The sequence below is a fragment of the Cervus canadensis genome, chromosome 26, assembly GCF_019320065.1.
Source record: "Cervus canadensis isolate Bull #8, Minnesota chromosome 26, ASM1932006v1, whole genome shotgun sequence".
In the NCBI taxonomy this organism is placed as follows: Eukaryota; Metazoa; Chordata; class Mammalia; order Artiodactyla; family Cervidae; genus Cervus; species Cervus canadensis.
Window position 1 is genome coordinate 41,658,292 of NC_057411.1, and position 12,398 is coordinate 41,670,689.

Sequence of the window (12,398 nt, forward strand, 5' to 3'; positions counted from 1 at the left end):
CCCAGCCACCTATGAGTCCTTTCTAGTCCCTTCTAGAAAATAAAGAACTACAGTGCCTGCTAGAGGCCTCTGTGATCTTTTGAAAACAGGGCTTATCTTTAATACAGGTTCTGCCACTTTCTCCACCTTGTAATTGAAACCTTAGCCTCGGTTTCCTTATCTAGAGAATGAGATAGTTTTGCCAATTCCTAATACGTTCAGGATGCTTTGTTATCAGACTTATTAATTTCCTACTACTACTATAACAAATTTGTATGACCTCAATGGACTAACATACAAATTTATTCTCCTACAGTTCTGGGGATTGAAGTTTGACACGGGACTCACTGGGTTTAAATCCAGGTGCCAGCAGGGCTGTGTTCCTTCTAGAGATTCTAGGGGAGAATGTATTTTCTTGCCTTTTGCAGCTTCTAGAAGCTGCCACCAGTGCTTGCCTTGTTGCTCTCTAGGCCTGACTCTGAGCCTCCTGTCTCCCTCTTCTAAGGACCCTTGTGATTATAGTCAACCTTCCCTGATAATCCAGAATAATTTCCCTATCTCAAGATTCCTAACTTAATTCCACCTGCAAACTTTCTTTCCATATAAGGTGACAGAGACACAGATATTGGGGATTAGAATGTGGATATATTGTGGTGGGAGGAGCATTCTGTTTACCCTAGCAACTTACATATAATTTAGTAATTTGATACCAATATATTATTTATTATATAATTATATATAACATGTATTAATAATTTAATGATATCAATTCTGAGAGCTAAGTTTTATTAAAATTTATTGGGGACCTGTCATTTATTCACCCATCTGCTAATTAACTAACTCATTCAGTTTTGTATTTCCTCACTCAATCATACAATTGTATTGGTTAGCTGAGGATAAGTTTTGATGTTCCGTTGGTCCTGAGAGCCTTTCTGTCACTTCTAAACAATCTATTCTAGTTCTTGCACATAGTAGAGTTAGTTGCTTAGCAACTATTTTCTATTTGTGATGATGGTTATAGTAGTGATTTGATCTGATCACAGTTATTCCAGGTAGGTCCTCTCTTTTTTTGATCACATGTAGCTTTGGAACCTTTTTTTTTTTTTTTTTCCCACACGTTTCCACTTGTTTTGAAGTTGAGTCTGGTCATGTGGTTTAGTCTGGCCAATGAAATGTGAGCAGAGATGCAGCATGTTATATTTGAGAGAATGTGTTGAAAGCCAGTGCCTGATTGGTGTGAGCAGACACTGAGATGGAGCCTCTAGTAGTCGGGGTCTACCCACCCAAACCTGTCTTGATCATGAAGTTCAAGAGACAAATACAGTTCTGTTATGCTAAGCAATTGAGATCTTGGGGCTGTTTGTAACTACACCATAATATATCACACCCTGACTATTACAGCATTCATCAGCCCTGCTATTTCTTAAAGAAGTGAGAGGTAAAAAGCCAACTGTACCTTGGGCAGACCTATAGGAAGGACGTGAATCTTGAACAAAGCAGAAGGAAGGCACCTTCCATTGCAGCCTCCGTTTCTACCCTAGCCTCCACATTTGGTCTCCAAAATAGATCCTTAGGGTTGATTTTACTATTTTCATTTCACAAATAAAGAAACCTGCATTTACAGATGTTTAGGAACTTGAGAAAGTCACACAGCTGATAAGTGGTACAATCAAGTCTCAAATCTAAAACTGTTTGAAAACCCGTTTTCAGTGACAACCTCCCCAGCAGTGAGAAATTACAACCTGTGATCTATGGGCAGGAAACTCGAGGATGACTACAGATATAATGCAATAGGCCCTGGAGAAGCCATTACCTTGTTCTCCTTCATTAACGCCTCTTCCACTGCCTGGCGACTGTATTCTCCAATGTACCATTCGTTGTGCTGGACATCCTGCAGTATAGATGAAATAGTGAGTGTTTTAGAGTCAAAGGGAAGAAGGATTGTTAATTAAAGTTCACTGTTGTTCCACTAATGCCAAATCATGGGGCTTCCCAGGTGGCACAGTGGTGAAGAACCCACCTGCCAATGCAGGAGATGTAAGCGATGTGGTTTCTATCCCTGGGTTGGGAAGATCCCCTAGAGTAGGAAATGGTAAGCTACTCCATTATTGTCTGGAAAATTCCACGAACAGAGGAGCTTGGCGGGTTACATTCTACAAGGCTACAAAGAGTCAGATATGACTGAGTGACTGAACACACATACAGTGATTGATCACAGTTGAATTTATAGCAAATATGCAGTAAAAACTGCCTGTCCTTGGATCTTGAGATGGACACAGACAAAGTAACAGCAGTTTAGGAACTGTGAAATTGACATGACAAATCTGTCATTGAAAGTAACCAGAAACATTACTCCATCTACTGAGAAAGGTGTCTTGGCACCAAACTCAAAATGGATAACAAACCCTTTATCATCAATTTGTTCTGAACCTATACCTGCTGAAGCTTATTGAGATGGAATTGTATGTTGCTTATGATGCCTATGAGGTCCTATTCACTATAAAAACAGCAGGGGAGGAAAAGATAGGTGGAGATTGAGAGCATCTTTTAAAAATTTTTTTAATTAATTAAAAAAAATTTTTTTCATTTATTTGTTTATTTTTTGCTGCATTGGGTCTTTGTTTCTGTATGAACTTTCTCTAGTTGCAGCATGCAGAGGCTACTCTCCAGTTGCAGATTGAAAGCTTCTCATTGCAGTGGCTTCTCTTGTTGCAGAGCATAGGCTCTAGGGCTGCTGGCTTCAGTAGCTGTGGCACATGGGCTTAGCTGCCCTGCGGCCTGTGGAATCCTCCCGGATCTGGGATCAAACCCATGTCTCCTGCATTGGCAGGCAGACTCTCAACCACTGGACTACCAGGGAAGTCCTGAGAGCATCTTTATGTCAATTGCCTAAAGTCACCTTTAGGTGACTGATAGGACTCGGATTTGAACCCTAGTCTGTCTGGCTTTCTCTCTCTGCCATGGTATCATACTTAACACAAATTTATTTCTTTTGATTATCAAATCCACCACAGCTGAGAGAAGCTAGGGCAGTCAGGGAGATGTGCCATGGATCTGCACTTCCTTTACTGAGTTCCAAGGATAATCATATTAAATAACCCTTTCCATGAGTCCAACATCTCCAAGGCCCTCCCTCATTCTTATCCCAGTCCATGGCCGCAAGAACCCTGTGGGGCAGGCTGCCAGGACTGTGGAGGCTCGGGAAGTCACTGTTCCAAGCGGCAAGAACAAGGGATGTGACATCAGGTCTTTGGTCTTCAAAGTCCCTGGTCCTCCCAGCGCAAACCTGATCTTGCGATGATCAGGGTTCGCCAAGCACATGCGAGCATCACTGGGAAAGGCATGGGCTAGCTTCCCCCCAACGCTCCAGCTTCACTTTTTGCCCCCACCACCCCTCTCCCCCACTCCAGCGGGCCAGCCAGTTGTGTTTGCTCTTGTCTGGACACACACAGCTTCACGGCTTGGCACGAGCTAGCCCCGCTGCCTGGGATCTCTTTGGCTCCTCTCGCCTCCTCCCCCCTGGCTCTGCCATTGTCTTCCATGAAGCTGGGGGGCACAGTCACCTCTTGCTTGAGGTATCTTTTGGAATGAACCCCTTTTCCTAGTCCCTACTGCCAGGGGCGGGTGTCTGCTGGAAGGTCAAGAAGTGGGACCTGCTCCCGTCCAGCAAAGTCAGGTACCAGGTTTCAGAACAAAGGGCAGCCCAGAGCCCCACTTCCCTGTGGAAGAGGGAGCTCTCTGTGCTGAGAAAGGCCTGCTGCTTCTGGGGGGCTTCTCTGCCACTCTGGGAGCCTGTCAGGGCTCAGCGACACTGTGCTGTTTCTACTCTGATGTTGTTTGTTGAAGCTGGAGCTAATTCTTCCCTCATAGCTCAGTTGGTAAAGAATCTGCCTGCAATGCAGGAAACCCTGGTTCGATTCCTGGGTCGGGAAGATCCCCTGGAGAAGGGACAGGCTGCCCACTCCAGTATTCTTGGGCTTCCCTGGTGGCTCAGCTGGTAAAGAATCCTCCTGCAATGTGGGAGACCCGGGTTTGACCCCTGGGTTGGGAAGATCCCCTGGAGAGGGGAACGGCTATTAGAGATTTCATAACTCTGTAGTTCTCCAGGTGTGAGCTGGTGTGTGTAGGTGCTGTTCAAACACAGTGTGAGGCAATTCTGAATGACCTGGAGGGAGAGATGGGCCCCTTTCACTTTTCTTTCCAGCCCTCTGAATAATCCAACAGGGATGCTTAATATTTTGGTGCTTAATATCACTATGACATTTCTTTTATTTTTTAAAAATATCTAGATTTTTTAATGGATGGATTGTATTTATTTATTTTTATGTATCTATTTATTTATTTTTTGGCCATGCTGCACAGCATGTGGGACCCTAGTTCCCCGACCAGAGATCAAACCTGTGCCCCCTGCATTGGAGGTGCAGAGTCTTAAACCCTGGACCACCAGGGAAGTCTCTTGTTCTGGCATCCCTAACCTCTCCTTATGCTGAGGTCCATTAGTGGGTGATGGCATCCTACTGCAATATAATAGCCTTATTTCATTTGAGCTAAAATGAATTTTTTTAAAAGATGTGATAAAATATACACACCATGTGTATGTCCTCTGTTGTTTCTGACTCTTTGTGACCCCATGGACAGAGGAGCCTGGTGGGCTACAGTCCTTGGGGTCTCATAGGCAAGAATACTGGAGTGAGTTGCTGCTTCCTACTTCAGGAGATCTTCCTGACACAGGGATGGAACCCAAGTCTCTTGCATCTCCTGCACTGGGAGGTAGATTCTTTACCACTGTGCCACCCGAGAAGCCCCTATATGCAACAGAAGATTTACCATGCAACCATTTTCAAGTGTACAATGTAATGACATTGAGCACATTCACATGGCTTTGCAGCCATCACACTATTCAGCTCCAAAATGTTTTCATAATACCGAACTGAAACACTCTACACATTCAACAATAATTCCTCTGGTAGCCACCATTCTGCTTTCTGGTTCTATGAATTTACTTATTCTATAAGTAGACTCTACACTGGTCTTTTTGTGTCTGGCTTATTTCACTTAGTGTTATGTTTTTAAGGTTCATCTATTTTGTAACGTGTCAGGATTTCATTCCTTTTTACAACTGAACAATGTTACTGTATTTCATTTACCCATTTATTTGTTAATAAACATTTGGGCTGTTTCTACTTCACAGCTGTTGTAAATAATGCTGTTGTCAACATGAGTGTACAAAATTTTGTTCAAGTCCCTGCTTTCATTTCTTTGGGTGTAAACCTAGAAGTAGAATGCCACGGTTAGTTTTAAGATTACTTTCTATGTATGTAATACTGGTTTAATAAAGCAGTGATGTAAAATGAAAAAAAAAGTATAACATTATTATAGATAATATACAGATAGGCCACAGATCATAAACATGCATTCAAATAGTTGAAATCAGGGAAATCCTGGTTTAGTGCAAGCCTCTCCCATGTCTGAAGAATCCAGGTTCTGGGAGGGGTGTAATTTTTGGATAGATACCTAGGTAGGATTCTGGGATTCCAGTGCTTATGAAGGAGATGATGAAAAGGAAGCCAGGTATGTAAGATAGGGCAATAGATGAACTATGCACAAACGTTTCTATGTGCATACCATGTGCAAACTGTGCACAAGGTCAAATTTAAGAGTATGAGACTTCTTTTAGAATTAAGGTCAAAATTAACACTAAGTATAAGGACAACCAATGGCACTTGGAACATTGCAGGAATATGAGCAATTGTTCCAGTAGTCATGTATGGATGTGAGAGTTGGACTGTGAAGAAGGCTGAGCACTGAAGAATTGATGCTTTTAAGTGTAGTGTTGGAGAAGACTCTTGAGAGTCCCTTGGGCAACAAGCAGATCAAACCAGTCAGTCCTAAAGGAAATCAGTCCGGAATATTAATTGGAAGGACAGATGTGGAAGCTGAAACTCCAATACTTTGGCCACCTGATGTGAAGAACTGATTCTTTAGAAAAGACTCTTATGCTGGGAAAGATCTTCAATCTTCGCCAGGAAGATTGGTCCCTGGGAGAAACGGACGCCAAGAGATGAGATGGGTGGATGGCATCACCAATTCAATGGACATGAGTCTGAGCAATCTCCGGGAGTTGGTGACAGACAGGGAAGCCTGGAGTGCTGCAGTTCATGAGGTCACGAAGAGTAGGACATGACTGAGAGACTGAACTGAACTGACTGGAGATATTCTATGTGCTCTGCTCCTGCTTAAAATCTTTAGCAAGCTCTGTAGCAGAACTCTTAGCCTATGAGGCTACGGAATGGAGACCCGGATGGAACACGTCCTTCTGTGCCTTATCATGAAAGACTTTAATAAGTAATGTTGCAACGTGATGGAGGGAAGAGAGTAGAAGCTAAAACTAAGTTTTATCCCCCCATACAGGTGAGCGTAAGTGCAGCACGGCCTGAGAAGAACTGGTTGTGGGAACGGAAAATATTTTAGAAAGAAAGCAGGAAATAGATGAAGGACAAGCAAGAATCTGTTTACTATTACATCTGTTTGCATCTCTGCCCCTCTTTACATTTCCCCTGGGGCAGAGACCATAACTTCTAGCACGTTGTCTGGTATAGAATAAGTGCTCAGTAAATGCTTGCTGAACTGTTCAAATGAAATGAGCATACAACTTGTGAATCTTCTGTTGGGAAAACAGTTGCAATATATAAATCTTTATCAATTGCAAAACACTACTGAACAACCAATACACATACAATACAGTTCTAAATATCTCTATTTTTTGGATCAATTTAAAGAAAAGCACTTTTAGAATATGGAAGTATGCAAGTTGAAGAATTTAATGAAATGGCAAGATGCAATGTTATACAGCAAAATATTTTAAAAAATATTAACCCCCAATAATATATAGCCAGAAGGGAGAAATCTCAGAGCGAATTGTAATGATCTCCTTTTTAGGCGTTGTTCTAGAAAGCTCTCTTTAGGTGCTGTGTGAGCATGCTCAGTTGCCTCAGTCATGTCCAGCTCTTTGTGATCCCATGGACTGTAGCCCATCAGGCTCCTCTGTCCATGGGATTCTCCAGGCAAGAATAGTAGAGTGGGTTGCCATTCCATTCTCCAGGGGATCTTCCCGACCCAGAGAGCGAACCTGCATCTCCTGCATTGCAGATGGATTCTTTACTGCTGAGCCACCAGGGAAGCCCCTATTTAGGTGCTAAGGTCATCTAGAAAAGTGCTGTAGGAAGTGTCTGTTTTACCTTGCCATCAGACCTTGTGGGGAAAGGCTTCCTCCTGCTCGTGATTTTATGAAGTAGTGGATTTTCCTGAGGGCCAGAGCCGGCTGGAGACTGACATCTCTGAGGAGCATAGGATGGCATGCTTTCTTTATGATCTGGGAAAAATAAATTCATATTTAAATATGACTATGCTGGAACCCCTCACTTCCTCCGGGGTCTATGGCAACTTGATCTCTACCACCATCATCTCACTCTTGAGAGCAGTCTCCTCTGGACTGTTCACTTGCTTCAGATTTTGTCCCTGTCTCCCTAGGGCATTTGGAGTCACCTTCAAAAAATGTAATTCTGACTTTACTATAACCCTGGTACACATCCTTCCATGATGACCTGGAAGAAAATCCAAATATTTAAACTTCTGTCAATAAGGTCCTGTATAATCTTTCTCTTCTTATTTCTTCATCCATCCTCCACTGACCATGCTGTCCTGGCTGTTATGAACTCTGCTGAGTTTCTTAAACAAGCCAAGCTTGTTTCCAACTCAGAAAACGCCATTTGTTTTAAAATGTGAAAGAATAACTTTTTGTTTTAATGGATCATCTTTTATAACCTGAAAGAATGACTAATAGACAAATTACGGTTATTCAGACTTGGGCACTTGGCAGATACTTTACTAAAAATGAACAAAGTGAGCCTGTCACTTAATGGAAAACAACTGGCAGTATTTGTGGCCAAGTTTAAAATTAGACTTTTGAAGTGCAAACTGGAGTTTGGAAAAACTTGTATCTGCCACAGTGACTTAATAGCATATCCACAGCTGGACTTTTCTGATGAGATTGGAGGTATTACTTACAAATGTGATTTTTAAAATATTATATAATAAAATATGTTAATGTGGGAAAGATCTGCTCAAGTCTGTGAATCACTGTTTTCCAGTGACTAATATATGGTGCTACAAAATCATGCCTGGGTAGGAGTATTTAAAAGGGAAGATAGACCAATGGATTTCATAGTAACAGAATACTGAATTCATTGAAAGGGTTTTGATTTCACATGGCACCTAAGCTTTAAGATACTACCACTTCATCATGTTTTGATGTGGTGTATTCTCTACTTCAATAAAAATAACATATTTTCACTGTGTCACTCCAGTAAACACTAATAGAAATGAATTTCAAGAAATTAAGGTCATAAGGCAACATCAATAACCTCAGACATTCAGATGACCCCACACTTATGGCAGAAAGTGAAGAAGAACTAAAGAGCCTCTTGATGAAAGTGAAAGAGGAGAGTGAAAAAGTTGGCTTAAAACTCAGCATTCAGAAAACTAAGATCATGGCATCTGGTCCCATCACTTTGTGGCAAATAGATGGGGAAACAGTGGAAACAGTGACAGACTTTATTTTGGGGGCTCCAAAATCACTGCAGGTGGTGACTGCAGCCATGAAATTAAAAGACGCTTGCTCCTTGGAAGGAAAGTTATGACCAACCTAGACAGCATATTAAAAAGCAGAGACATTACTTTGCCAACAAAGGTCCATCCTGTCAAGGCTATGGTTTTTCTAGTGGTCATGTATGGATGTGAGAGTTGGACTGTAAAGAAAGCTGAGCACCAAAGAATTGATGCTTTTGAACTGTGGTGTTGGAGAAGACTCTTGAGAATCCCTTGGACAGCAAGGAGATCCAACCAGTCCATCCTAAAGGAGATCAGTACTGGGTGTTCGTTGGAAGGACTGATGTTGAAGCAGAAACTCCAATACTTTGGCCACCTGATGTGAAGAGCTGACTCATTTGAAAAGACCCTGATGCTGGGAAAGATTGAAGGCGGCATGAGGAGAAGGAGACGAAGATGAGGTGGTTGGATGGCATCACCGACTCAATGGACATGGGTTTGGGTAAACTCCGGGAGTTGGTGATGGACAGGGAGGCCTGGCGTACTGCAGTCCATGGGGTTGCAAAGAGTCGGACACGACTGAGCAACTGAACTGAACTGATTGAAAGTCACAAGGAAGAAACCAGTTGTTAGAAGGAATGCTTAACAAAGATATTGATAAATATGTTAGTAATTTTAAGCAAGAATTAACTTTATAAAAATGACAAATTGTCAGGGAATGTTTGACGGAAGGATCCCTACATGCTGTCCCTCATGAGTCCTTTGTCCCTGTTCAAGTGGAACAGCACGCTGCTCCCAGGGACTGAGGTCATTGTGTGAGGCAGGCTTGGGTCTCCTTTAGTAAACATTCTCTTTAGGACAAAACTGCTTAGTCTTGTACCCCTTTCTTGAGATATGGATTGTCTCCTGACCTTGTGACTAACACTACCCCTTGTTCCCTTGGTAACGGTTGCTGTACGTTTGGTTTTCTGATCTCTATCATTCCCGAAAGAAGTTTCTTGTACCACAGCCTACATATACTCATAGAAAAATCATTCAAGCACCTTTGCTCCATCAGAGCTTAGGTCCCCGGGTCTTTTTTGTTTCTCTCTCTCTCTTTCTCTCTTTTACTTTCTTATCGTCGACTCCGTACCACCAGGTTCCGGTCCATTAAAGGACCCCAACAACAAATCATTGAGAGCATGAAAACAGCATCATAATAAAATTCTGGTTAATGATAACATATAAAATGGAAAAGGAGTTATTAATGTGAATGCAGAATTATAAGTTATTTAGTCTTACTTCAGTCTAGAGAGCATAAACATTATAATTCTGGTCAGTAGCTTAACAAGAACTTTGAAAGAATGGAATACTTCTCACACACTATGTTTTTTAAGGCAAGGTGCTAAATAAAACATTAGCAAACATTTATAGGCCAGTTACCATAACATTTAAGTTATATGTGTATTTATTCTGTTTCTTTTTTGTCATCAAAATGTCAGATTTCTCTGTAAGTTTACTAAGAAGAGCAGAGTACTCCTGAACCATTGAAAGTTATATTTTGAGGGTTCCGAGGATTGTGACTTTTAATGTGGAGTCTGAGAATGTAGGGAATACATGTGTCAAATGTTTGCTGTAGAAAAGCGTTTGGTCACTTAAAGTTTAAATTACATTCATCATGGTAAGTTAATTTCACTCACCAATTTACAACTAAAAATAGGAATAATGATAAAGACATCTGTCTTTTCCAATTTTATTTTATAAGGCTAAAAGCTCTACTTTCAGACACAGTGCAGAATCCACATCATCAGAACAAAAGCATCATATGTTTTCTGTACTGTTGAAAAGAGGATATGAACTTCAGAGTTTTAAAATTCGAGCATGCTATTTGTTTATTTAGCTAAATGCTGAAGGTAAGCAATGGAAGAATAGAATTTGAATGTATATATAACTTTCTAGAAAGAGAAAAGGGAATAAAAAAGATGAATTCAATATATGGCAGGAAAAAATCAATAAAAAAGGCAAGTAGGAGGCACAACATAATATAAAAATTGATTCAAAAATATTAGTAATTACAATAAATATCAATGGTTTAAATTTTGCATTTAAAAACCAGATGCTTATTTGTTTAAAAAGTCCAGTTCTGTGCTAATTATGCATCTGAAATATGACACAGAGAGATCATTAATGAAAGGAGTCAGAACCAAGCAAATCCCAACCAAGAGAGAGCTAAGAGAGCTATGGAAATATTTTTAAAAATGACTTTACCAACAGTATTTTACATTTTAATGAAGCAGGACAATAAAACTTATTATTTAAATAGCCATAACTATCTTTTCATCATGGATCGAAACAGTAAGAATGTTCTTGAGAGAAGAAAATAACTGTTATCAGCATTCCCTATCAGTTTGTGTAGCATACATGTGTTCAGTGATTATGAATTTTTCATGATATTGTGACAACTGATTTATTGTATTTCAACTCTGAGTGCCTTGCTTGAATTTTTAAGAATCCTACATGAAAAAGAGCATTTGGAAACAGCTCTGTGCATCTGTCGTCTATTCAGAGAAGGAGTTAAACAAAACAAACAAAAAAACTTCGCCATGTGATTTCCTCAGAAGTCCTGGATGGATCTTTGCTTAATAAACGAACGAAATTCCCATTATGTAGTTCCACTACAAGAATTTAGTTGACTTTGTTCTAAAATAATGGTGGTAATCTTTGGAAAGCTTTACATAAAACACTGCATTTGAGTTTTATAATCCCAGGAGATAGGACTCTCCTACCTGGAGAATGGAGAGTCACATTAATAAAGAGGTTGAGGACTTCTCTGCTGGTCCAGTGGCTAAGACTCTGCTCCCAATGCAGGAGACCAGGGTTCGATCCCTGGTCAGGAAACTATGTGCTGCAACTAAGAGTTCAGGGTGTTGTTCACAATGTGAATCGTTGTTCACAACGATTTGTGCAACCAAATATATATGTATATGTGTATATGTGTATATGTATATATATGTTTAATAAAGAAGTGACACAGAGTAAATGGAAGAACATTGGGGATAATATGTGTAAGTGGTCAAGAAAATTAGGATAGTCTAATGAAAATAGTATGGATAAAACATACTGTTATCATACTGATATCAATAATTACTAATATTTAAAAGCTGACATCAGTAGAACCGTACTGATATCAACACTTACTGATGGAACCATATTGATATGAATAATTACTAATATTTAAAAAGGCTTATGTATATAAAGCTCTTAGCACAGTGCCTGACCCATACTAGCCACTCAATGAATGCTACTACTAATGTTACAATGTTAATAAAGAAACAGCTCTAGAGCTTTTCTTGAAACATAATAAAACCATTTTATTTTAAGCAGCTCTCCATACCTATTTATTAGCAAATTTTAACTTTCAGTTCAGTTCAGTCGCTCAGTTGTGTCCGACTCTTTGTGACCCCATGAACTGCAGCACGCCAGGCCTCCCTGTCCATCACCAACTCCCGGAGTTTACCCAAACTCATGTCCATTGAGTTGGTGATGCCATCTAACCATCTCATCCTCTGTCATCCCCTTCTCTTCCTGCCTTCAATCTTTCCCAACATCAGGATCTTTTTAAAGGAGGCAGCTCTTCACATCAGGTGGCCAAAGTATTGGAGTTTCAGTTTCAACATCAGTCCTTCTAATAAACACCCAGGACTGATCTCCTTCAGGATGGACTGGTTGGATCTCCTTGCAGTCCAAGGGACTCTCAAGAGTCTTCTCCAACACCACAGTTCAAAAGCATCAATTCTTCAGTGCTCAGCTCTCTTTACAGTCCAACTCTTACA

General features: G+C 40.6%; 1 protein-coding gene across 1 annotated transcript in view; it reads right to left on the minus strand.

The window, feature by feature from the left end:
- CLNK (cytokine dependent hematopoietic cell linker) overlaps positions 1 to 12,398 on the minus strand; it is a 198,570-nt gene that overhangs the window by 14,160 nt on the left and 172,012 nt on the right. Inside the window, exons 16-17 of the mRNA XM_043448457.1 lie at positions 7,218 to 7,351; positions 1,793 to 1,870 (exon numbers count right to left, since the gene is read on the minus strand). Coding sequence (XP_043304392.1) covers positions 1,793 to 1,870; positions 7,218 to 7,351 — 212 coding nt within the window. The remainder of the gene's footprint in view (positions 1 to 1,792; positions 1,871 to 7,217; positions 7,352 to 12,398) is intronic.